General features: G+C 50.7%; 1 protein-coding gene across 2 annotated transcripts; it reads left to right on the forward strand.

Moving 5' to 3' along the window:
- Positions 1-17,400: 17,400 nt before the first annotated feature.
- LOC143927569 (histone H2A type 2-B-like) lies at positions 17,401-18,152 on the forward strand. Of its 2 annotated transcripts, none has more exons than XM_077451705.1 (2): positions 17,401-17,544; positions 17,743-18,152. In XM_077451705.1, exon 2 carries the CDS (start codon positions 17,759-17,761, stop codon positions 18,137-18,139), a length of 381 nt encoding a protein of 126 aa, XP_077307831.1. In that variant the 5' UTR covers positions 17,401-17,544; positions 17,743-17,758; the 3' UTR covers positions 18,140-18,152. The 2 variants fall into 2 exon arrangements, with proteins under 2 accessions (XP_077307831.1, XP_077307832.1); XM_077451706.1 differs by having other exon boundaries at positions 17,425-17,544; positions 17,746-18,152.
- The last annotated feature ends 8,265 nt before the right edge of the window (positions 18,153-26,417 follow it).

The following is a 26,417-nucleotide window of genomic DNA, read 5'->3' on the forward strand; positions in this document are numbered from 1 at the left end:
TGTCTTCTCCTCCCCCTCCTCCTATCTCCAGACCGATGCAGGCCAGGACAAGAAGGTGAGTGGTACCGCCCCTTGGGGGGGGGGGCAGGTCAGTGTAGTGTAGTGTAGTGTAGTATGGTGGTCATGTCAGTGTAGTGTACAGAGAGACTGACTGTAGGCAGGACAGTATAGTGTAGTATGGTGGTCAGTGTAGTGAAGAGAGAGACTGTAGGCAGGACAGTATAGTGTAGTATAGTGGTCAGTGTATTGTAGCATAGTGTTCAGTGTAGTGTAGAAAGTCTGTAGGCAGGACAGTATAGTGCAGTATGGTGGTCAGTGTAGTGAAGAGAGAGACTGTAGGCAGGACAGTATAGTGGTCAGTGTAGGGTAGTGTGGTGGTCAGTGTATAGTGGTCAGTGTAGTGTAGACAGAGACTGCAGGCAGGACAGTGTAGTGTAGTATGGTGGTCAGCGCAGTGTAGAGAGAGACTGTAGGCAGGACAGTATAGTGTAGTATGGTGGTCAGTGTAGTGTAGTATGGTGGTCAGTGTAGTGTAGAGAGAGACTGTAGGCAGGATAGTGTAGTATGGTGGTCAGTGTAGTATAGTGTGGTGGTCAGTGTAGTGTAGAGAGAGACTGTAGGCAGGACAGTATAGCGTAGTATGGTGGTCAGTGCAGTGTAGTACGGTGGTCAGCTTACTGTAGTATAATGGTCAGTGTAGTATAGAGAGAGACTGTAGTCAGGACAGCATAGTGTAGTATAGTGGTCAGTGTAGTTTAGTATAGTGGTCAGTGTAGTGTAGAGAGAGACTGTAGGCAGGACAGTATAGGACAGTATAGTATGGTGGTCAGTATAGTGTAGAGAGAGAGACTGTAGGCAGGACAGTATAGTGTAGTATAGTATGGTGGTCAGTATAGTGTAGAGAGAGACTGTAGGCAGGACAGTATAGTGTAGCATGGTGGTCAGTGTATAGTGGTCAGTGTAGTGTAGTATGGTGGTCAGTAGGGGTGCAACGGATCAAAAAACTCACGGATCGGATCATTTTTCGGATCAGCAAATAATTGAATTTGCAAAAACCTGTGAAAATTCCACCGCCATATAGTCCCCACTGTAATATCCACAATCTCCCCCACTGTAATATTGGCTGAGCATGGCTGGGTACGGCAGAGTATTACAGCGTATGGCAGGGTATGTAAGAGTATTGGCAGGGTATTGCAGAGTAGGCTGTCAAAGAGCAAAGAGTTGTCTTGTAGAATGTAAATGAGTCTAGTCTGGCTTGTAAGAGTATTCCACACATTGTTTGTGCTACTTAACCCTGTGTTGATGTTTATGGTAATGTCTATTGAATTGTTAGTGAGCTAGGAGCCGAAAAGTCTTATCTCTCAGTCAACTAGTCTGAGTGTTGATTTAGATAATTAGTTCAGGTTAATTCTGTTTCTGGCTACAGTTGTATTGTTAGAATAAATTATGGGGGGACGGGGGGGGGAGGGGACCTCCCCTTCTACTGTATTATCAATACTTGTCATTTTGGTCCTAATAAATCAGTCCATGTTGAGCAGCTAAGCAAGTCTTGTCTTGTTTTGTGCTTGTGAGCGGTTGGAATATCTGATATCTATATTCAGACTGGGAGGAAGTGGTATATGACGAAAGCACTCAATCGGAGTGTATGGACGATCCGTCACAGTGCCGATCCGAGCGGGGTGAACCGCACGGATCGGTGACGATCCGTTGCACCCCTAGCGGTCAGTGTAGTGTAGTATGCTGGTCAGTGTACTGTAGTATGGTGCTCGCAAGGGAGTGCGAATTACTTGCCTTGCCCCGGGCACTGAAAACCCACGCTACGCCACTGGCGGAGACTGCGAGCCAGGCATTCTCATCCAACATCAGTGCCTGACCTCAAAAATGCGCTTCTGGAAGAATGGTCAAACATTCCCATAGACACACTCCTAAACCTTGTGGACGGCCTTCCCAGAAGAGTTGAAGCTGTTATAGCTGCAAAGGGTGGGCCAACTCAATATTGAAATCTACAGACTAAGACTGGGATGCCATTAAAGCTCATGTGCGTGTAAAGGTAGTCGTCCCAATACTTTTGATACTATAGTGTACAGGCCCGGACTGGCCATAGGGCAGACCGGGCATTTGCCCGGTGGGCCGGGGCCGCCCTCTCCATAGCATGTTGCTGTTTAGGCCGCACAGCGGGAGGTAAGCGGCGACCGCGGCCTGAACATGGTTAACACAGGCCGTGGCCACCGTTCCGTGCGGCCGTTCCGTGTCTCCTCCGGCGGAACTGGCGGCTGCATGGGCTGAGCTGTGTGTCTCTCTCACACACAGCTCAGCCTCAGCGCCACGCTGAGAGTTCCGCTCTCTGCTCCCAGAGGCTGCTCCTCCTCCAGACAAGGTGTCCGCACGTTGAGGCAAGGGGCGGAGCTGCTGTGAAGACGTTTCCCCCGCTCGCGCCCCTCCCCCTTCTCTTGTCGGCAGTACATGTGAGGAGAAAGCTTCCCTCACCATTGGCCACAACAGAGGGCCAATCGGAGACCTAGAGGGGCATCATGGGAAATGTAGTCCCAGAGATAGGTGTATTTTGATACAAAGGGCTTTTGCTAAAATGGCCTTTGTTCTGTTTTACAGGCATTGCTGTGGATTTCTTCTTTAATATCCTGATAGTCGTAGACTGATGCGGAAGGGTGTTCACCATTCTTGTGCCAGGGTGAGAGTCGTGTGCCAGGGGTGCCATCTGCAGCATTAATGCAGGAAGGGCAGAAGGTCAGAGCATGAGGACAGGACTCCGCCAGAGAGAAGAATCTGCTTTATCACTTCCTTACTCTTCTCCACCAAATCCACCGCTCTGATATCTTCATAAAATACAACAATGGAATGCCGCTGTTAAAGAAGAACCCAGCACACATTTTTAGTACTGGTGTAGCAAGGCCCCAGGCCTCCAAAGGCCTACTGGTGACCTCCAGAGTTAGGGAAAGCTTTGTAGGGTGGGTTACCAGGCATGGTGGGTGTGATGCAAGATGGATCGATGGGCGCCAGACGTTTTTTTGGACGCAAAAGAGATTTATTGTCTCTTAACAGAACTATGGGAGAGAGGATTAGGGCCAGGACACTCTTAAAGTGGTTGTAAACCCTTACAAACCACTTTGACCTACAGGTAAGCCTAGATTAAGGCTTACCTGTAGGTCCAAGCAATATCTCCTAAACCTATATGGTTTAGGAGATATTTGCCCGAAAATGGGCACCGCTGTCTACGGCGCATGCGCCGTAGACAGCGGCGCGCAGGCGCACTAAACGCAGCAGTTCCAAGAATGGAGCTGCCGCATTTGTCGACTCCCGTGCGCATGCGCGGGAGTGACGTCATCGCGGCTTCGCCGCTGTCATTCGGCGGAGCTGCGAGACGCCACCAGCAAGATGGATGCGGCGGACTACAGGGGACAGCGGCGACTTCGCTGGCTCCTGTGTCAGGTAAGTGACACATAATGGGGTAGTATGCGATGCATAGTAGTCCATTATGCTTTACCTTTGCAGGGAAAAAAAGAGGAAGTAAACTCATCAGGGTTTACTTCCTCTTTAAGCAGGGCCGGTGCTACCACTAGGCCAGTGATGGAGAACCTTGGCACCCCAGATGTTTTGGAACTACATTTCCCATGATGCTCTTGCACTCTGCAGTGTAGCGGAGCATCATGGGAAATATAGTTCCAAAACATCTGGGGTGCCAAGGTTCGCCATCACTGGTATATAGCATCTCAGATCGGTGTATACAGAATCACAGGTCAGGGAACACAGCTCAGCAGCTCTGGCTCTGACAGCACACGACCCCCCCCCCCCCCCCCTGCAGGGCTCATGGCTCTGACAGCACCCACGTCTCACAGCTCGGATAGCACCCAGACTCATACCACCCCCCCCACGGGGCTCACAGCTCTGACAGCTACTCACCCTCCCCTATGGGGAGGTTCCGTCTGATCCAATAGGCTCACCTGGCACTTTGGCCAATCAGGAAACAGGTCTTACTGACCTGCCTCCTGATTGGCGGGGAGGGGGAATCATAGTGTGAAAATAGCAAAAAAATGTATTCGCTATTGACATGCAATTGGGTGAGATCAGGGAGCACTCGCTGCGCCCAGAGCCCACCCTATTTTGAAGCCTATTAGAGCCTCTGGCTCTAATCAGATGCTTCAAACCCCCCACCCCCCGCCCTTGGAGTCTATGCATCCGGCGTCCTGAAAGGGGCCGGGCGCATGGATCGGGAGGCGGTGGCAGGGATGGGGGGGGGGGGATGGCGCCCACATTTCTCTGGTTGCTTTTATTGAAAAGAAAATTGCCGGCTAAAAATCTTGACAGCTGCATCCACATCCCCGGTAAACCGCTTCAAACCCATAACGTTCCGTAACATAAATAATGTCGGTCAGGGGGTGTCCCATGCTGGACATTTACGGGTCATCCGCCATACACTAGAAGAATGCCACCAGGAAGTTTTTGTTTTAAAAACATTGATTTGATTTTCTGTCTCCTTGCTGTATACTGAATATACAGAGAGCATTGTGTGCTGTGCTCTGCCCTGCGCGCTGCGTGCGGTAGATGGACTGCAGAGGGCGCTCTGGGTAATGGGTGCCGATCTCCTCCGCATAAAAAGGAGGACTGGACTGGACTGGACTGCTCTGTGTTACTGATTACATTTATTAGAATGTTCTTATAATGCTCCGTGTTTTGTGTATTTTCCTTATACACGACCATTCTGCACCATTCCTCACATTCCTCCTACGTCAGGTTTTTATATTCCCATTTTTTTCTATTGCAATCAAGGAGCATGCCTCCGAAAAAAAATAAAAAAACAATCCCCGAACTAGGCAGCCCCCAATGCGCATGCGTCGAATTTCCGGTCGACGCAGGCGCACTGCGGTTCTGAAATCACCGGCCTCTAGTGTGCATGCGTTGGCTTTCCGGCTGGCGCATGCGCGGTGCGATCCCTAAATTGCCGGCCTCTAGTGCGCATGCGCTGGATTTCCGGTCCGCACATGCGCAGATCGATCCCGAAATTTCCGGCCCCTAGTACGCATGCGCGGGATTTCCGGCGCGCGCATGCGCAGATCGATCCCGAAATTTCCGGCCGCTAGTGCGCATGCGCCGGTTTTCCGGCTGGCGCGTGCGCGGTGCGATCCCTAAATTGCCGGCCTCTAGTGCACATGCGCTGGATTTCCAGTCCGCACATGCACAGATCGATCCCAAAATTTCCGGCCCCTAATGCGCATGCGCCTGATTTCCGGCCCCTAGTGCGCATGCGCCTGATTTCCGGCCCGCGCATGCGCAGATCGATCCCGAAATTTCCGGCCCCTAGTGTGCATGCGCCGGTTTTCTGGCTGGCGGGTGTGCGGCCCCTAGAACTAGGCAGCCCCCAATGCGCATGCGTCGAATTTCCGGTCGACGCAGGCGCACTGCGGTTCTGAAATCACCGGCCCCTAGTGTGCATGTGTTGGCTTTCCGGCTGGCGCATGCGCGGTGCGATCCCTAAATTGCCGGCCTCTAGTGCGCATGCGCTGGATTTCCGGTCCGCACATGCGCAGATCGATCCCGAAATTTCCGGCCCCTAGTACGCATGCGCGGGATTTCCGGCGCGCGCATGCGCAGATCGATCCCGAAATTTCCGCCCGCTAGTGCGCATGCGCCGGTTTTCCGGCTGGCGCGTGCGCGGTGCGATCCCTAAATTGCCGGCCTCTAGTGCACATGCGCTGGATTTCCGGTCCGCACATGCACAGATCGATCCCAAAATTTCCGGCCCCTAATGCGCATGCGCCTGATTTCCGGCCCCTAGTGCGCATGCGCCTGATTTCCGGCCCGCGCATGCGCAGATCGATCCCGAAATTTCCGGCCCCTAGTGTGCATGCGCCGGTTTTCTGGCTGGCGGGTGTGCGGTGCGATCCCTACATTGCCGGCCTCTAGTGCACATGCGCTGGATTTCCAGTCCGCACATGCGCAGATCGATCCCGAAATTTCCGGCCCCTAGTGCGCATTCGCCGGTTTTCCGTCTGGCGCGTGCGCGGTGCGATCCCTAAATTGCCGGCCTCTAGTGCGCATGATTTCCGGCCCCTAGTGCGCATGCGCCTGATTTCCGGCCCCTAGTGCGCATGCGCCTGATTTCCAGCCCGCGCATGCGCAGATCGATCCCGAAATTTCCGGCCCCTAGTGCGCATGCGCCGGTTTTCCGGCCCGCGCATGCGCAGTACGATCCCAAAATTGCCGCCCCTAGTGCGCATGCGCCGGATTTCCGGTCCGCGCATGCGCAGATCCATCCCGTTTCTGTTTTAAAAACATTGATTTGATTTTCTGTCTCCTTGCTGTATACTGAATATATAGAGAGCATTGTGTGCTGTGTTGCCATTTTTTTCTATTGCAATCAAGGAGCATGCCTCAAAAAAAAAAAAACAATCCCCGAACTAGGCGATCCCGAAATTGCGGCCCCTAGTGCGCATGCGCGGGATTTCCGGTCCGCACATGCACAGTGCGATCCCGAAATTGCGGCCCCTAGTGCGCATGCGCGGGATTTCCGGTCCGCGCATGCGCAGATCGATCCCGAAATTGCGGCCCCCTAGTGCGCATGCGCGGGACTTCCGGTCCGCGCATGCGCAGATCCATCCCGAAAGTTCCGGCCCCTAGTGCGCATGCGCCGGTTTTCCGTCTGGCGCGTGCGCGGTGCGATCCCTAAATTGCCGGCCTCTAGTGCGCATGCGCTGGATTTCCGGTTCGCACATGCGCAGATCCATCCCGTTTCTGTTTTAAAAACATTGATTTGATTTTCTGTCTCCTTGCTGTATACTGAATATATAGAGAGCATTGTGTGCTGTGTTGCCATTTTTTTCTATTGCAATCAAGGAGCATGCCTCAAAAAAAAAAAAACAATCCCCGAACTAGGCGATCCCGAAATTGCGGCCCCTAGTGCGCATGCGCGGGATTTCCGGTCCGCACATGCACAGTGCGATCCCGAAATTGCGGCCCCTAGTGCGCATGCGCGGGATTTCCGGTCCGCGCATGCGCAGATCGATCCCGAAATTGCGGCCCCCTAGTGCGCATGCGCGGGACTTCCGGTCCGCGCATGCGCAGATCCATCCCGAAAGTTCCGGCCCCTAGTGCGCATGCGCCGGTTTTCCGTCTGGCGCGTGCGCGGTGCGATCCCTAAATTGCCGGCCTCTAGTGCGCATGCGCTGGATTTCCGGTTCGCACATGCGCAGATCGATCCCGAAAGTTCCAGCCCCTAGTGCGCATGCGCCTGATTTCCGGCCCGCGCATGCGCAGATCGATCCCGAAATTTCCGGCCCCTAGTGCACATGCGCCGGTTTTCCGGCTGGCGCGTGCGCGGTGCGACCCCGAAATTGCCACTCCTAGTGCGCATGCGCCGGATTTCCGGTCCGCGCGTGCGCAGATCGATCCCGAAAGTTCCGGCCCCTAGTGCGCATGCGCCGGTTTTCCGGCTGGCTCGTGCGCGGTGCGATCCCTAAATTGCTGGCCTCTAGTGCGCATGCGCTGGATTTCCGGTCCGCACATGCGCAGATCGATCCCGAAAGTTCCGGCCCCTAGTGCGCATGCGCATGATTACCGGCCCGCGCATGCGCAGATCGATCCCGAAATTTCCGGCCCCTAGTGCTCATGCGCCGGTTTTCCGGCTGGCGCGTGCGCGGTTGCGATCCTTAAATTGCCGGCCTCTAGTGCGCATGCGCTGGATTTCCGGTCCGCACATGCGCAGATCGATCCCGAAATTTTCAGCCCCTAGTACGCATGCGCGGGATTTCCGGTCCGCGCATGCGCAGATCGATCCCGAAATTGCCGCCTCTAGTGCGCATGCGCCGGTTTTACAGTCTGCGCATGCGCAGATTGATCCCGAAATTGCCGGCCCCTAGTGCACATGCGCCGGATTCAGGCCCGCGCATTCGCAGTGCGATCCCGAAATCTCCGGCCCCCAGTGTGCATGCGCCGGATTTCCGGTTTATTAGAATGTTCTTATAATGCTCCGTGTTTTGTGTATTTTCCTTATACACGACCATTCTGCACCATTCCTCACATTCCTCCTACGTCAGGTTTTTATATTCCCATTTTTTTCTATTGCAATCAAGGAGCATGCCTCCGAAAAAAAAAAAAAAAACAATCCCCGAACTAGGCGATCCCGAAATTGCGGCCCCTAGTGCGCATGCGCGGGATTTCCGGTCCGCGCATGCGCAGTGCGATCCCGAAATTGCGGCCCCTAGTGCGCATGCGCGGGATTTCCGGTCCGCGCATGCGCAGTGCGATCCCGAAATCGCGGCCCTCTAGTGCGCATGCGCGGGATTTCCGGTCCGCGCATGCGCAGTGCGATCCCGAAATCGCGGCCCTCTAGTGCGCATGCGCGGGATTTCCGGTCCGCGCATGCGCAGATCGATCCCGAAATTGCGGCCCCTAGTGCGCATGCGCGGGACTTCCGGTCCGCGCATGCGCAGTGCGATCCCGAAATTGCGGCCCTCTAGTGCGCATGCGCGGGACTTCCGGTCCGCGCATGCGCAGTGCGATCCCGAAATTGCGGCCCTCTAGTGCGCATGCGCGGGATTACCGGCCCGCGCATGCGCAGATCGATCCCGAAATTTCCGGCCCCTAGTGCTCATGCGCCGGTTTTCCGGCTGGCGCGTGCGCGGTGCGATCCTTAAATTGCCGGCCTCTAGTGCGCATGCGCTGGATTTCCGGTCCGCACATGCGCAGATCGATCCCGAATTTTTCAGCCCCTAGTACGCATGCGCGGGATTTCCGGTCCGCGCATGCGCAGATCGATCCCGAAATTGCCGCCTCTAGTGCGCATGCGCCGGTTTTACAGTCTGCGCATGCGCAGATTGATCCCGAAATTGCCGGCCCCTAGTGCACATGCGCCGGATTCAGGCCCGCGCATTCGCAGTGCGATCCCGAAATCTCCGGCCCCCAGTGTGCATGCGCCGGATTTCCGGTTTATTAGAATGTTCTTATAATGCTCCGTGTTTTGTGTATTTTCCTTATCCACGACCATTCTGCACCATTCCTCACATTCCTCCTACGTCAGGTTTTTAGATTCCCATTTTTTTCTATTGCAATCAAGGAGCATGCCTCCGAAAAAAAAAAAAAAAACAATCCCCGAACTAGGCGATCCCGAAATTGCGGCCCCTAGTGCGCATGCGCGGGATTTCCGGTCCGCGCATGCGCAGATCGATCCCAAAATTGCGGCCCCCTAGTGCGCATGCGCGGGACTTCCGGTCCGCGCATGCGCAGTGCGATCCCGAAATCGCGGCCCTCTAGTGCGCATGCGCGGGATTTCCGGTCCGCGCATGCGCAGTGCGATCCCGAAATCGCGGCCCTCTAGTGCGCATGCGCGGGATTTCCGGTCCGCGCATGCGCAGATCGATCCCGAAATTGCGGCCTCTAGTGCGCATGCGCGGGACTTCCGGTCCGCGCATGCGCAGTGCGATCCCGAAATCGCGGCCCTCTAGTGCGCATGCGCGGGATTTCCGGTCCGCGCATGCGCAGTGCGATCCCGAAATCGCGGCCCTCTAGTGCGCATGCGCGGGACTTCCGGTCCGCGCATGCGCAGTGCGATCCCGAAATCGCGGCCCTCTAGTGCGCATGCGCGGGATTTCCGGTCCGCGCATGCGCAGTGCGATCCCGAAATCGCGCCCCTCTAGTGCGCATGCGCGGGACTTCCGGTCCGCGCATGCGCAGATCGATCCCGAAATTGCGGCCTCTAGTGCGCATGCGCGGGACTTCCGGTCCGCGCATGCGCAGTGCGATCCCGAAATTGCGGCCCTTTAGTGCGCATGCGCGGGATTTCCGGTCCGCGCATGCGCAGATCGATCCCGAAATTGCGGCCCCTAGTGCGCATGCGCGGGATTTCCGGTCCGCGCATGCGCAGTGCGATCCCGAAATTGCGGCCCTCTAGTGCGCATGCGCGGGACTTCCGGTCCGCGCATGCGCAGTGCGATCCCGAAATCGCGGCCCTCTAGTGCGCATGCGCGGGATTTCCGGTCCGCGCATGCGCAGATCGATCCCGAAATTGCGGCCCCTAGTGCGCATGCGCGGGACTTCCGGTCCGCGCATGCGCAGTGCGATCCCGAAATTGCGGCCCTCTAGTGCGCATGCGCGGGACTTCCGGTCCGCGCATGCGCAGTGCGATCCCGAAATCGCGGCCCTCTAGTGCGCATGCGCGGGATTTCCGGTCCGCGCATGCGCAGATCGATCCCGAAATCGCGGCCCTCTAGTGCGCATGCGCGGGATTTCCGGTCCGCGCATGCGCAGATCGATCCCGAAATTGCGGCCCCTAGTGCGCATGCGCGGTATTTCAGGTCCGCGCATGCGCAGATCGACCCCGAAATTGCGGCCCCTAGTGCGCATGCGCGGGACTTCCGGTCCGCGCATGCGCAGATCGATCCCGAAATCGCGGCCCCTAGTGCGCATGCGCGGGACTTCCGGTCCGCGCATGCGCAGTGCGATCCCGAAATTGCGGCCCTCTAGTGCGCATGCGCGGGATTTCCGTCCGCGCATGCGCAGATCGATCCCGAAATCGCGGCCCCTAGTGCGCATGCGCGGGACTTCCGGTCCGCGCATGCGCAGTGCGATCCCGAAATTGCGGCCCTCTAGTGCGCATGCGCGGGATTTCCGGTCCGCGCATGCGCAGATTGATCCCGAAATCGCGGCCCCTAGTGCGCATGCGCGGGATTTCCGGGAGGAGCAGATGATGAGAGAGGTGGACAGGATACGGTCAGAACCTCCGATCCGCCCCCCTGAGAGGCGGGGCTTTCTCTGTATTCATAGTGTATGATACCCGGAGATCCACTCCATAAAGGAGCAATTACCAACATGTATTCCTATTATACCCCCTGTACTGCATTGTACTATACCCCCTGTACTGCATTGTAGAGGACTGGAGTCATCACACAAACAAATCATTTTAATAAAATAATTAAATATAATAGAAGAAAAATGAACCCCTCCCCCCTCTGTCCCTCACACACAACACGCGTCGTTTATATTTAAACAAACAAAAAAAAAAGCTTATCGTCTTGTGTCATTTTAGTGTATTTTGCCCTCAGAAATGCATTTGATAAAATGTTGCACAAATATTATGTGACAACAAAAATTGCAGCGGCCACCATTTTATTCTTCGGGGTCTCTGCTTTCAGGAAACATGAAATGTTTGGGGGGTTGTCATTTTCTAACAAACAATTGCTGATTTTAACACACGTATGAAAAATAAACAATTATAAAGAAGAAAGAATTGGCCCCGGACGTGAAGTGGTTAAGGGCCGGTTCACACAGCGAGGCGCGGCGAGGCGTCTCCGACTTGCCTCGCCGCGACCTGCGGAGACCTCAGCGGCGACTTGCAGAGGACTTCTGTATAGAAGTCAATGCAAGTCGCCCCCGAAGTCGCCCAGAAGTAGTACAGGAACCTTTTTTCTGAGTCGGAGCGACTCGAGTCGCTCCTCTCAGAACGGTTCCATTGTACAGAGCGGGGGCGACTTGCGGGAGCGAGGCGAGGCGAGTCGTGTCGCCTCGCATCGCCCGCTGTGTGAACCGGCCCTAAAGCGGACGCATGTTCTGGTAGTACAGAGCCTGCAACAGAATCCGCGGTGACCTCGGTGAACATCTATATGTGACCCCGGCCCTCTCTCCCCGCTCAGGGTCCCTTCTGCGCCTGTAAAGAAATTAAAGCCGAGGTGACAGAAATGTAACCCGTCATATTAGGTGTGACGCTGAGAATGTGGCCCCATCCAGGGCAGCAGCTGCACGTCCCTTTCACTGTCACTGAGACACCGAGCAGCAAGCTTCACCCGGCACCACTGAGCCCCCCCCCCACCCCCACTCACCACCACTCACCCCCACTCACCCCCACTCACCCCCACTCACCACCACTCACCCCCACTCACCCCCACTCACAATTCACCACCAATGGGAGGAATAGTGCCCCATCATTGGTGTCAGTGGGAAGAATAATGCCCCATCATTGGTGTCAGTGGAAGGAATAATGCCCCACTGGGAGGTTTAGTGCCCCATCATTTGTGTCAGTGGGAGGAATAGTACCTCATTACACCAATTAGCAGGACCGTATGAAGCTCTAACGACCAGCAATACTTCCAGGTAACGTCTATTATGGGTGTGATTGTCAGTCTTGTCATACACACTGCTTGCATGCTACCTGTTCATTCTTACCTTGCATGTCCCAACTTATTCCGAGTTCATTTGCAGTTTGCTTTTCACTAGTTTATGCAGCACTTTTTGCGGTGCATTTAGCATTTTTGACACACAATTTTTTTTTTGTGCGTTTTGCATTTTTCATGCCAAATTTGTTGGGTGGAATAAAAAAAAACACACCACGTGTTTTTCTGCAGGTTCTCTATTGAACCAATAATTAGACATGTGCGTGACGAAAAGATTTGTTTCGTTTCGTTTAAACCTAATCATTTCGTTTTGTTCAATTTGGTGGATTCGTTCAATTCGTATTCGTTTTATGTCTTTTTCGTGTTTCCTTCAAATTTACATTTTATTTTTTTTTCGATTCAAAACATTCAAATCTATGAATTTTGAATCGGTCGAATCGAAAAACATTAGATTTGCAGACCTATAAGGTTCCGACCCAGCAAGGAATACGTTAGACCTCTGCAGAGAGATCGCTGCTTCCACTCCAGAAGTTACAAGGTAAGATAACGTGCCAAAAAAAACAGCTGACTGCCTGGCACGTTATCTTACCTTGTAACCCTATCCCTGCCAGATGGTACAAAGGATTCCAGCAAAATTAAGCCGGTCTTATGGAATGCGATTCTTTGGGAAGTGAGGATAAATATTTCCAGTAGCTGATATCTGGTTAAGTCCAAATTATGTCAGATTCAGCCTGCAAGATGGTATTGAGCTTTCAAGGCCCATTCACACCTAAAGTGGTTGGAAACTGTTACATACAATATATTACCAAAAGTATTGGGACAGCTGCCTTTACACGCACATGACCTTTAATGGCATCCCAGTCTTAGTCCGTAGGGCTCAATATTGAGTTGGCTCCGCCCTTTGCAGTTATTACAGCTTCAACTCTTCTAGGAAGGCCGTCCACAAGGTTTAGGAGTGTGTCTATGGGGATGTCTGACCATTCTTCCAGAAGAGCATTTGTGAGGTCAGACACTAATGTTGGATGAGACAAATACACATTATAGAGGGATATGCATTGTTCATATTTCATTTCAGAGGTTTACAACCACTTTAAACCTTTGGTGCCGACGCCTCCCACTTTTTCAGGGAGGGTTTTCAGAGGCAGAGTGGGGGGTCTACAATCATGTGACCGCTATGATTAGCAGTCACATGATTGGAAAAGCTCCCGATCGCAAAAAATCACCCCATCATTGGTATCAGTAGGAGATATGGTGCCCCATAATTGGTGTCAATGGGAGGAATAGTGCCCCATCATTGGTGTCAGTGGGAGGAATAGTGCCCCATCATTGGTGTCAGTGGGAGGAATAGCGCCCCATCATTGGTGTCAGTGGGAGGAATAGCACCCCATCATTGGTGTCAGTGGGAGGAATAGTGCCCCGTCATTGGTGTCAGTGGGTGGAATAGTGCCCCATCATTGGTGTCAGTGGGAGGAATAGTGCCCCATCATTGGTGCTAGTGGGAGGAACAGTGCACCATCATTGGTGTCAGTGGGAGGAATAGTGCCCCATCATTGGTGTCAGTGGGAGGAATAGTGCCCCATCATTGGTGTCAGTGGTAGGAATAGTGCCCCATCATTGGTGTCAGTGGGAGGAATAGCGCCCCGTCATTGGTGTCAGTGGGAGGAATAGCGCCCCATCATTGGTGTCAGTGGGAGGAACAGTGCTCCATTATTGGTGTTAGCGGGAGGAACAGTGCCCCATTATTGCTGTCAATGGGAGGAATAGTGCCCCATCATTGCTGTCAATGGGAGGAATAGTGCCCCATCATTGGTGTCAGTGGGAAGAATAATGCCCCATCATTGGTGTCAGTGGGAGGAATAGTGCTCCATCATTGGTGTCAGTGGAAGGAATAATGCCCCACTGGGAGGTTTAGTGCCCCATCATTTGTGTCAGTGGGAGGAATAGTACCCCACTGGGAGGTTTAGTGCCCCATCATTGGTGTCAGTGTAAGGAATAGTGTCCCATTATTGCTGTAAATGGGAGGAATAGTGCCCCGTCATTGGTGTCAGTGGGAGGAATAGTGCCCCGTCATTGGTGTCCGTGGGAGGAACAGTGCCCCATTATTAGTGCTAGTGGGAGGAACAGTGCACCATTATTGCTGTCAATGGGAGGAATAGTGCCCCATCATTGGTGTCAGTGGGAGGAATAGTGCCCCATCATTGGTGTCAGTGGAAGGAATAGTGCCCCATCATTGGTGTCAGTGGGAGGAACAGTGCCCCATTATTGGTGTTAGTGGGAGGAACAGTGCCCCATTATTGCTGTCAATAGGAGGAATAGTGCCCCATCATTGCTGTCAATGGGAGGAATAGTGCCCCATCATTGGTGTAAGTGGGAAGAATAATGCCCATCATTGGTGTCAGTGGAAGGAATAATGCCCCACTGGGAGGTTTAGTGCCCCATCATTTGTGTCAGTGGGAGGAATAGTACCCCACTGGGAGGTTTAGTGCCCCATCATTGGTGTCAGTGGAAGGAATAGTGTCCCATTATTGCTGTAAATGGGAGGAATAGTGCCCCGTCATTGGTGTCAGTGGGAGGAACAGTGCCCCATTATTAGTGCTAGTGGGAGGAACAGTGCACCATTATTGCTGTCAATGGGAGGAATAGTGCCCCATCATTGGTGTCAGTGGGAGGAATAGTGCCCCATCATTGGTGTCAGTGGGAGGAATAGTGCCCCATCATTGGTGTCAGTGGGAGGGACAGTGCCCCATTATTGGTGTTAGTGGGAGGAACAGTGCCCCATTATTGCTGTCAATAGGAGGAATAGTGCCCCATCATTGCTGTCAATGGGAGGAATAGTGCCCCATCATTGGTGTCAGTGGGAAGAATAATGCCCCATCATTGGTGACAGTGGGAGGAATAATGCCCCACTGGTAGGTTTAGTGCCCCATCATTTGTGTCAGTGGGAGGAATAGTGCCCAATCATTGGTGTCAGTGGAAGGAATAATGCCCCACTGGGAGGTTTAGTGCCCCATCATTGGTGTCAGTGTAAGGAATAGTGCCCCATTGTTGGTGTCAGTAGGAGGAATAGTGCCCCATCATTGGTGTCAGTGGAAGGAATAATACCCCATTGTTGGTGTCAGTGGGAGGAATAGTGCCCCATCATTGCGGGTTCCCACATCGTACCTAAATCGCAGGCAGTTCACACTGCCCTCTGCAAACCGCTGCACGTGTCACTACAAAGTTAATGACTCCCCCAGATCAGTTCGCAGATCGCAGTGTGAACTGTGAGTTTGGACGGGAATCGGATCACATGGGTGAGGTCTGATTCTGGTGTTCAGACACTTTGTATGGCTGAATTCGCATTGCACAGACGTTGCATGTGATCTGCACGGCAATGCGGTGCAAATCACAAATGCGATGTCTGGCATCTCACCAATGTGCACCGGCCAATCTGATTTATACTTCTAAAAAAAAAAAAATCCATTCTATAATCTGCCCCTAAAGACCTCCTCAGTCCATGCAGACACAGGACCAGCTGATGACCCCCATAAGACAGGAGTGAGACTCGGGGGAGGAACAAAGAATATCCTAAATCTCCCAGAAAGATCCTCCAGTCCAATCCAAAAGCGTCTTCTTCCAAAATTCAGGTTGCTTTGTGTTTTCCAGGATTTTACTGGATCATGATGTCATCACCACCAACCAGGCACTGCAGGTGGAAGATGCACCACCAACCAGGCACTGCAGGTGGAAGATGGGGGGAAGGTCGGCATTAAACAGAACTTATTTTATCAAAGGTACATTTTTACATACTATTAATGTTCTAAATTATTTAGTAATGTAATTAATTTATTCATCAATAAATTTATAATTAATGTAATAATTATTAAATGTAACAATGTAAAATTAATTAATGTAAAATGTATTTAATGTCTTATCAGGTTCCTCTTATTTTTTGCATGTGTATATATATATATATATATATATATATATATATATATATATATAATCTTTTTTTTTTTGCTACAGAATGGCTTTATATGTATTAATTACATAAATCTGATTGGTTAATATTTATGTAAAGAAATATTCTATCGCTTTCCTTTAACAACATAGGAAAATAAAAATAGACCCCCCCCCCCGCAGTAATTAAATAATCAATAAATGTATAATTAATTCATGTAATAATTATTAAATGTAACCACGTAAAATGAATTAATGTAAAATGTATTTAATGTCTTTTATCAGGTTCCTCTTATTTTTTGCATATACCCTGTTCCCCCTAAAATAAGACCTAGCGTGATTGTCGGTGTTGGCTGCAATATAAGCCCTACCCCCCAAATAAGCCCTACCCTGTTTCCTCAAAAATAAGCCCTACCCTGAAAAGAAGACCTACAAGGACTTTAACTAGGGCTTATTTGGGGGGTAGGGCTTTTATTGCAGCTATCACCGACAATCACACTAGGTCTTATTTTAGGGGAAACAGGGTATATATATATATATATATATATATATATATATATATATATATATATAATCTTTTTCTTTTTTGCTACAGAATGGCTCTATATGTATTCATTACATAAATCTGATTGGTTAATATTTATGTAAAGAAAAATTCGATTGCTTTCCTTTAACAACATAGAAAAATAAAAATAGACACCCCCCCCCCCCTCCTCTGCAGTAATTCATTTATTCATCAATAAATCTATAATGAATTAATGTAATAATTATTAAATGTAACCACGTAAAATTAGTTAATGTAAAATGTATTTAATGTCTTTTGTCAGGTTTCTCTTATTTTCTCACAATATATATATATATATATTTGCTACAAAATGGCTTTATATGTATCAATTACATAAATCTGATGATTCTATCACTTTCCTTTAACAACATGGAACAATAAAAATAGACTCCCCTCTGCGGTAATTCATTTATTCATCACTAAATTTATAATTAATGAATGTAATAATTATTAAATGTAACAATGCAAAATGAATTAATGTAAAATGTATTTAATGTCTTTAATCAGGTTCCTCTTATTTTTTGCGTTATATATATATATATATATATATATATTTGCTACTAGAATGGCTTTATATGTATTAATTACATAAATCTGATTGGTTAATATTTATGTAAAGAAAAATTCTATCACTTTCCTTTAACAACATAGAAAAATAAAAATAACCCCCCCCCCCATTCCTGCAGACACAGGACCAGCGGATGACCCCCACGCGGCCCCCTGATCGCCCACTACTCCTCAGCAAGAGGGCGTGTCTATGCAAATCGCGGATGGCTATTCGGACGAATGAGAAGAGGGGGAACGCAAGCGGGGCGGGCCAATTGAGGCCAGCGATCTGCAAGGCAAGGCCGGGGTGGGCGTGGCTTGCGCTCAGTACAGGGCTGTCTGTTGCGGAGGGAGCTTCGTCCAGCCACAGTCCAGTAGGTAGGTGCGCTCCGCGGTAGGTAGGTTACGCTCCGCGGTAGGTAGGTGCGCTCCGCGGTGGGTAGGTTGCTCCGCGGTAGGTAGGTGCGCTCCGCGGTGGGTAGGTTGCTCCGCGGTAGGTAGGTGCGCTCCGCGGTGGGTAGGTTGCTCCGCGGTAGGTATTCTCGATCCTGACCCCTCGCTGTTTTGTGTCTCCAGCAGGTGTGACCCCCCCATGTCGGGACGAGGGAAATCAGGCGGCAAAGCCCGGGCCAAGGCCAAGTCCCGCTCCTCCAGGGCGGGGCTCCAGTTCCCCGTAGGCCGCGTCCATCGGCTCCTCCGGAAGGGCAACTACGCGGAGCGGGTGGGGGCGGGGGCCCCGGTGTACCTGGCCGCCGTGCTGGAGTATCTGTCCGCCGAGATCCTGGAACTGGCCGGTAACGCCGCCCGGGACAACAAGAAGACCCGGATCATCCCCCGACACCTCCAATTGGCCATCCGCAACGACGAGGAGCTCAACAAGCTTCTGGGGGGCGTGACCATCGCCCAGGGAGGAGTCCTGCCCAATATCCAGGCTGTACTGCTCCCCAAGAAGACCCAGAGCTCCAAAAAATGAGAGATGGGGGGGGGGGGGGGGGGTCTACAATGGGGGAGGGGTGAACTTTGACTGCTCCCCAAGAAGATCCAGAGTTTAAAAAAAAAGATATTTGGGGGAGGGGGATCCACAAGGGGGGGGGGGGGTAAATGTGTCTGCTCCCCAAGAAGACTCAGAGCCCCAACGATTAGAAATTGGAGGGGGGAAGGGGAATCTACAATGGGGGGGAGGGGGTAAACTGTGACTGCTCCTCAAGAAAACCCAGAGCTCCAAAAAATTTGAGATGGGGGGAGCTACAATGGGGGAGGGGGGTGAATGTTGACTACTTCCCAAGAAGATCCAGAGCTCTAAAAAGTGAGATATGGGGGATGGGAATCTACAGGGGGGGGTAAACAGTGACTGCTCCCTAAAAAGACCCAGAGCTCCAAAAATGAGATTGGGGGGGGGGTGAACTTTGAAGATTCAGAGTTTAAAAAAAGAGATATTTGGGTGAGGGGGAGGTTTACAATGTGGGAGGGGGATCCACAATGGGGAGGGGGTTACATTTGGCTGCCCCCCAAGAAGACTCAGAGCCCCAAAAATTTCAAATTGGGGTAAAAGGGAATCTGCAATGGGGGGGGGGGGGAGCTGTGACAGCTCCTCAAGTAGATCCAGAGCTCTAAAAAATGAGATATGGGGGAGGGGGATATTCAATGGGGGGGTGTGAACTGTGACTGCTCCCCAAAAAAAACAGAGCTCCAGAAAGTGAGATATGGGGGAGGGGGATCTACAATGGTGGGGTGAACTGTGACTGCTCCCCAAGAAGACCCAGAAATGGGGGGATAAGGGGGTTTACAGTGGGGAGGAGCATCTATGATGGGGGAGGAGTAAACTGTGACTTCTACTCAAGAAGACGAACAGCTCCAGAAATGAGACATGGTGTTGGGGGGGGGGACCTGTAATGGGGGAGGGGGGATAAACTGTGACTGCTCCCCAAGAAGATCCAGAGCTCCCAAAAATGAGACTTGGGGTGGAAACATCTACAATGGCGGTAAACGGTAACTGCTCCCAGGAACACGAGGGTTAATGCATGGCGAATGATTTTCATGGACAAAAATTGGGGTTATCTGCCCCCCAGCTAAAAAAAAAAGAATATTTAACACCAACACCTGTTGTGTACTCAAGGCTTGTAATGCCCCCCTCCCCCCATCCCCCAAATCCTTATATCAAAGGTCACCCCCTCCCCCATCTTTATATCATGAGTTACCATATCATAGGTCACCTCTCCCCCATTCTTATATGATAGTAGGTCACCCCCCCCCCCCATCGATCACCCCTCTCCTTTATATCACAGGTCACCCCTATTCTTATACCATAGGTCACCCCCTCCCCCATTGATCACCCCTCTCCTTTATATCACAGGTCACCCCCATTGTTATACCATAGGTCATCCCCTCCCCCATTGATCACCCCTCTTCTTTATATCACAGTCCACCCCCATTCTTATACCATAGGTCACCCCCTCCCCCATTGATCACCCCTCTCCTTCTTTATATCACAGGTCACCTCCATTCTTATACCATAGGTCACCCCCTCCCCCATTGATCACCCCTCTCTTTTATATCACAGGTCACCCCCCATTCTTATACCATAGGTCACCCCTCCCCCTTTGATCACCCTTCCTTTATATCACAGGACACCCCCATTCTTATACAATAGGTCACCCCTCCCCCATTGATTGCCCCTCTCCTTTATATCGCAGGACACCCCCATTCTTATACCATAGATCACCCCTCCCCCATTGATCACCCCTCTCCTTCTTTATATCACAGGTCACCCCCATTCTTATACCATTGGTCACCCCCTCCCCCATTGATCACACCTCTGTCTCCAACAGCAATAATGGCAACTTTTTTATTACACCTTGTACACACGGTCGGACATTCCGAGAACAAAATCCGTCTGATTTTTTCCGACGGATTTTGTCCAAAACTGGTGTTGCATACACACGGTCGGACAAAGTTGTCGGAAAATCCGATTGTTCGGAACGTGATGACGTTCGTTTGTTACGACGGGACTACGTTCAGGCTAGTAGCCAATAGCTTTGGTCTCGTAATTTGATCTGAGCATGCGTGGCACTTTGTCCGATCGGAATGCTCTACAAACGATCGGACAAAGTCCGATCGGATCATGTTGTCGGAAAATTTTATATCCAGCTCTCAAACTTTGTTGGTCGGACATTCCGACGGAAAAAGTCCTATGGAGCCCACACACGGTCGAATTATCCCATCGGACATTTCCTGTCTGAATTTCCGACTGTGTGTACGGGGGCTTAGTTTATTCTGAGCATGCGTGGCACTTTGTCCGTCGAAATTGTCTACACACGATCGGAATTTATCCGATCGGATTTTGTTGTCGGAAAATTTTAGATCCAGCTCTCAAACTTTGTGCGTCGGAAAATCCGACAGAAAAAGTCAGATGGAGCCCACACATGATCGGATTTTCCGACAACATGATCCGATTGCACATTTTCCGTTGGAAAGTCCGACCGTGTGTACGGGGCATAAGGCAGCTTTACAGATGCCCCCCCAAACCTGCGACAAAGAACCAATACCCTGTGATGGGATGATGATCGATCACACTGCATACAATGTAACTTTGTTTAGATTCCAAGTGTTACAATGGCTTCATTTTCTGCTGTGACTAGAAGTTCACTAAACTAGAGCACATTATTTACTATAATTATAGTTATTTACTAAATATTATAACTAGTTCTTTTTTTTTTCTAACAATCAATATTCACCTTGAGGATCATTATTTACTAACACCATCAATATTTACTATAACAATCCTTTTCAGATCCTCTAAGTTCTCATGCTATAATTAGCGATCAATATATTGAATAACGATGGTTCTAGTTTGGTGAATTGAGCCCCGTGTGAATTGTTCACTTTAATTTAGTTTGTGCTTTTGTGATGTGTTACGTTTTTTAACATTTCAAGGGAGAACGGCGTGCCATTGGCTCGAGAGTCCTGCGTTTTTGTATTAAAACATCATTTTTGAAATCCAAATTTTTTCTACATCATAGAGGGCCATGGTTTTAAGCCCCCCCCCCCCCCCGTTTTCACACCGGTGCGACTTGTTGTGCGGTCTGACAGTTCCAAATCGCATGACAAGTCACACACCATTGCCACATAGTATGTGTGATGGTGCCAAAAGTCCCCAGGACACAAATGTGGGGTTCGATCTCCTCAATAGGGATGGTCTCGACATTCGAATCAAACGTAAGTTCGACTCAAACGTCGGGTGTTTTTTCCACAAACATACCAAACATATGGGGCATTTGCGGCAACTTCGAGCGCTGTGGAGCGCCCCATAATGCACTGCGAGGTCACAGTGCATTGACAGGTGCTGATTGGCCAAAGCATGCACCTGACATGGATGCTTTGGCCAATCAACAGGGGGACCCCAAAGCACCCTCCCCATGTTGAGGGCATGGGGCCAAGTATGGTTCGGGGCTCGCTTGCCTGGTCCCCATCCTGTCCTCCAGGCTGCATGCTCGGATAAGGGTCTGGTATGGATTTTGGGGGGGAACCGCATGCCAATTTTTTATTTTTTTTTTGCTGTGGAGTTCGCCTTAAAATCCATACCAGACCCTATATTGCCGGGATCCGACAATACATTACAGCCGGGGGGAGCAAGTTTAAATGACATTCTTTCCTTTAGAAATGTAATTTTGCTGCGGCACTGTTCTAAACATCACACAGATCCGCCACTTTACAGGCAGACTAAGGGGACCCCCCATGCATGATATTTACAGGAATATTTCATTTTTTATTGTTTCACTTTAAGCGTTATTAAAATCACTGCGCCTGAAAAAAACGTTTTAAAAATGGGGCAGGACCCGGGTCCCCAAACACTTTTTATGGCAATAACTTACATATAAGCCTTTAAAGTGGAGGTCCACCCTAAAGTGGACCTTCCGCTCATTGGAATCCCCCCCCCCTCCGGCGCCACAATTGGCACCTGTCAGGGGGGAGGGGGGTGCAGGTACCTGTACAGTACAGGTATCTGCACCCACTTCCGGGATAGCTCTCTGCGGAAAGGGGCGTATATTACGCCCCTTTCCGAAAGTCCCCCGCTGCCTGCTGGGAAACACACGGATCCCAGAGGCAGCGGGTCCATCCTTATTGAGCAGCGTGACTCGCGCATGCACAGTAGGGAACCGGGAAAAGAAGCCGAAAGGCTCCACTTCCTGATTCCAATACCCAAGATGGCGGCGGCAGCACCCGAGAGACGATCGAGAGATCGGCTTCGGGTGCCGACATCGCAGGCGCGCTGGACAGGTAAGTGTCACTATTTTAAAAGTCAGCAGCTGCAGTATTTGTAGCTGCTGGCTTTAAAAAAAAAAAAAAACGCGGAGTCCCGGCGGACTCCCGCTTTAAGATGAACACTTGATTTTCCATTTTCGTCCCCCAAAGACTTTAATAGGGTTTGAATGTTCTAGTGCAAAATGAAGCGCGCGCAGGGGGGGGGGGGGTGTTCGGTTCATCCCTACTCCCCAACCGGTACACAGACTGCGAAAAAAATGATGGCTTTTCCGCGGTTTGACCGCCCACCTGACCCTAACATGGCGCCTGGAGTTGGTGCACATGCTGCAGCCACAATGCTTTGGTTCGCAGCCTTGTCAAAATTTATATCACGGGTCCCGTTTGGTGACGGTCCTCTCCACTAAATTCAAGTGATCCGCTTGTAATGCAGGTGGTTGTGTGCAGAGCTGCTGTTATAAATCACGGGGGCCCCATACAGGCTATGTGACAGCCCCTCCCCCCCCCCTCCTTCGCGGCTGAAAGTGATTGAGGACATAGATTTATCAGTCCCTTTCATTGCAGCCTCAGCTGCACAGATGAATGAATAGGAAGCGCTCTGAGGCTTCATTCACAAGCCAAAGCACAGTAAACAGTTTACTATGCTTCAGTGATTAACCACTTAAGGACTGAGCCTCTTTCTGAGATTTGTTGTTTGCAAGTTAAAAACATATTTTTTTTGCTAGAAAATTATTTAGAACCACCAAACATTATATATATTTTTTTTCACACACCCTAGAGAATAAAATGGCAGTCGTTGCAATACTTTCTGTCACATTGTATTTGCGCAGCGGTCTTACAAGCGCACTTTTTTTTGGAAAAAATACACTTTTTTGAATGAAAAAAATAAGACAACAGTAAAGTTAGCCCATTTTTTTTTTTATATATATATATTTTGAAAGATAATGTTACGCCGAGTAAACTGATACCAAACATGTCATGCTTCAAAATTGCGCCCGCTCGTGGAATGGCAACAAATATTTCCCCTAAGAAAATCCTAATAATCGACGTTTAAAAAATTCTACAGGTTTCATGTTTTTACTTACAGAGGGGGTCTAGGGCTAGAATTATTGCTCTACCAATCGCGGCGATACCTCACATGCGTGGTCTGAACACCGTTTTCATATGCGGGCGCTTCGCACGTATGCGTTTGCTTCTGCGCGCTCCGGATCTGGTAAGCACCAGAGGTTGGGGAGGCTTAAAAGTCTGCACTGCAGAGACCACTTTTATCTTGAAGCGAGCCGCCCGCTGAAGAAGAGGATACCGGGGTTATGGCAGTCAGCTGCTGCCATAACAACAATATTCCTCTTCAAAATAGTGGCGTAAAACTGCGGCGGGCGGGTAAATGTTTAATGAACACAGTTGTGATTGGTACCAATTGCTCACTGTGTTCATTCAGGAAAGCAAGGGGCTAGTATATTACATATTTGCTGGCCCCTTTCCCTGCTCTCCATCCTGAAAAATCTCCCTGTGTGCCAATAGAAGCTGGCGGCAGGAGAGGAGGGCAGCTGGCAGCGCTGTGGGGAGGGGCACATGTGCCAGGACCAATCCCCCTACAGTGCAGCCGGAGGGAGAAAGAGGAGGAGAAGCTGGAGGGGAGGGAGAAGAGCAACAGTGTCTGCAATAAGACAGTATAGCCGGCCCTTCTGCTCAGCAGGTGCCTGGGTCCCCCTTTTGAACTGATGGGGCCCGGGCCCTGCTTTTGAACTGATGGGGCCCGGGTCCAGTACAGTCGGGCTAGCTGTACTGCCTTATCAGTGGCCCTGGTTGTGCGTGCTGCGCCGCAGGCTTCTAAGGGTTTACACGTGGTGCGTAAGGTACATACCACCTGTCCAATGCCTCCTGAAAAGCAAACCACTGTTAACCACTTTTCAGAGGGGTGACATCCACAAATTTAAATGCCTCCACCCAATTGTGGCATGACTCCATGCACTCGAAGGTGCTGCGTTTATTTATACATGTGGTCACAGCTTGTGTGCCTACCCCCTCTGATCACCATGTTAGGTAGGGAGGGAAGGCAGTCAGGGGTGGTAAAAACGTGGATAAAGTGACTATTTTTACCTCCCTGACCACAAAGCCTTATCTTAGGTTTGTTGGCGCCCTCTATGGATGATAGAATGCGGCTCTTTACTCCGAACGCAGAGCTCTGCATAGTACCGATGATTCTGTTCATAGATTGCCTGGACCGCTCTGCCCGCTGTGCCGACACTGATTGGAATACATTGTTACTCTTGTGTGTTTATTTGTTTTTAAGGGCCGGTTCACACTGCGACGCGAGGCGAGGCGACACGGCTCGCCTCGCTCCCGCAAGTCGCCCCCATACAGTGCTATGGAACCGTTCTGAGAGGAGCGACTCGAGTCGCTCCGACTCAGAAAAAAGGTTCCTGTACTACTTCGGGGCGACTTGCATTGACTTCTATGCAGAAGTCCTCTGCAAGTCGCCGCTGACCCCCCCTGCAAGTCGCGGCGAGGAAGTCGGAGACGCCTCGCCGCGGCTCGCAGTGTGAACCGGCCCAGTCTGTAGAAGCTCTTTATTGGATGATGTACAATGTTGTTTCTTATTATAAAATGTCTTTTTCTATTTGAATGTGTCAATAAACATTGTATCCCCACTTTTATCTGAGAGCGTCTTGTTGTTTCTTTACCTTGTTATCAAATAACCGCTTTCTGACCGGCCCTCTTCTATTATTTGTTGCTTACAAGTTCAAATCAGTATTTTTTGCTAAACAATGACTTAGAATCTCCAAACATTGTTATTTTTTTTTTTTTTTAAAGCGGGAGTTCCGCCGTATTTTTTTTTTTTTTTTAAAGCCAGCAGCTACAAATACTGCAGCTGCTGACTTTTAAAATAGTGACACTTACCCGCCCAGCGTGCCCGCGATGTTGGCACCCGAAGCCGATCTCTCGATCGTCTCTCGGGTGCTGCCGCCGCCATCTTGGGTATGGGAATCAGGAAGTGGAGCCTTGCGGCTTCATTTCCCGGTTCCCTACTGCGCATGCGCTAGTCGCGCTGCACAAAAAGGATGGTCCCCGCTGTCTCTGGGATCCGTGTGTTTCCCAGCAGGCAGCGGGGGACCTTCGGAAAGGGGCGTAGATTCTGCAGAATCTACGCCAGAAGTGGGTGCAGAATACCTGTACTGTACAGGTACCTGCACCCCCCCTCCCCCCTGAAAGGTGCCAATTGTGGCGCCGGAGGGGGGGGGAGGATTCCAATGAGCGGAAGGTCCATTTAAGACCCCTTTCACACTGGGGCGTTTTTCAGGCGTTTTTCATGCGCTTTAGCGTTAAAAAAAGCGCCTAAAAGAAGCTGCAACTGCAATCCCAATGTAAAAGCCCGAGTGCTTTCACACTGAGGCGCTGCGCTGGAAGAGCGTCAAAAAAAGTCCTGCAAGCAGCTTCTTTGCAGCGCTTTTGGAGCGGTGAATACAACGCTCCTAAAACGCCCCTTCCCATTGCAATCAATGGGAAGCGCTTGTAAAACGCCAGAAAAACGCTATTGGCAGCAGCGTTTTGTGGGCGCTTTTAACCCTTTATTTGGCCACTAGCAGGGGTTAAAAGCGCCCCATTAACGCTCGAAAAAAACGCTGCTAGTTTAAGCGGCGCTTTACGAGCGTTTTTCGGGCGCTGACATTTCACATTGGGACTGCAGATGAGGCTTCTTTCAAGCGCTTTACAGGCGCTTTTTTTAACGCTAAAGCGCTTGAAAAACGCCTGAAAAACGCCCCAGTGTGAAAGAGGTCTTAGGGTGGAGCTCCGCTTTAACCACTTGCTTACTGGGCACTTAAACCCCCCTCAGTCCCAGACCAATTTTCAGCTTTCAGCGCTGATGCACTTTGAATGACAATTGCGCGGTCATACAACACTGTACCCAAATGAAATTTTTATCATTTTTTTCCCACAAATAGAGCTTTCTTTTGGTGGTATTTAGTTACAGCTCGGAGTTTTATTTTTTG

This window comes from Lithobates pipiens, unplaced genomic scaffold (assembly GCF_037356315.1).
Source record: "Lithobates pipiens isolate NorthernLeopardFrog02 unplaced genomic scaffold, aLitPip1_a1.2 Scaffold_23, whole genome shotgun sequence".
Taxonomy (NCBI): domain Eukaryota; kingdom Metazoa; phylum Chordata; class Amphibia; order Anura; family Ranidae; genus Lithobates; species Lithobates pipiens.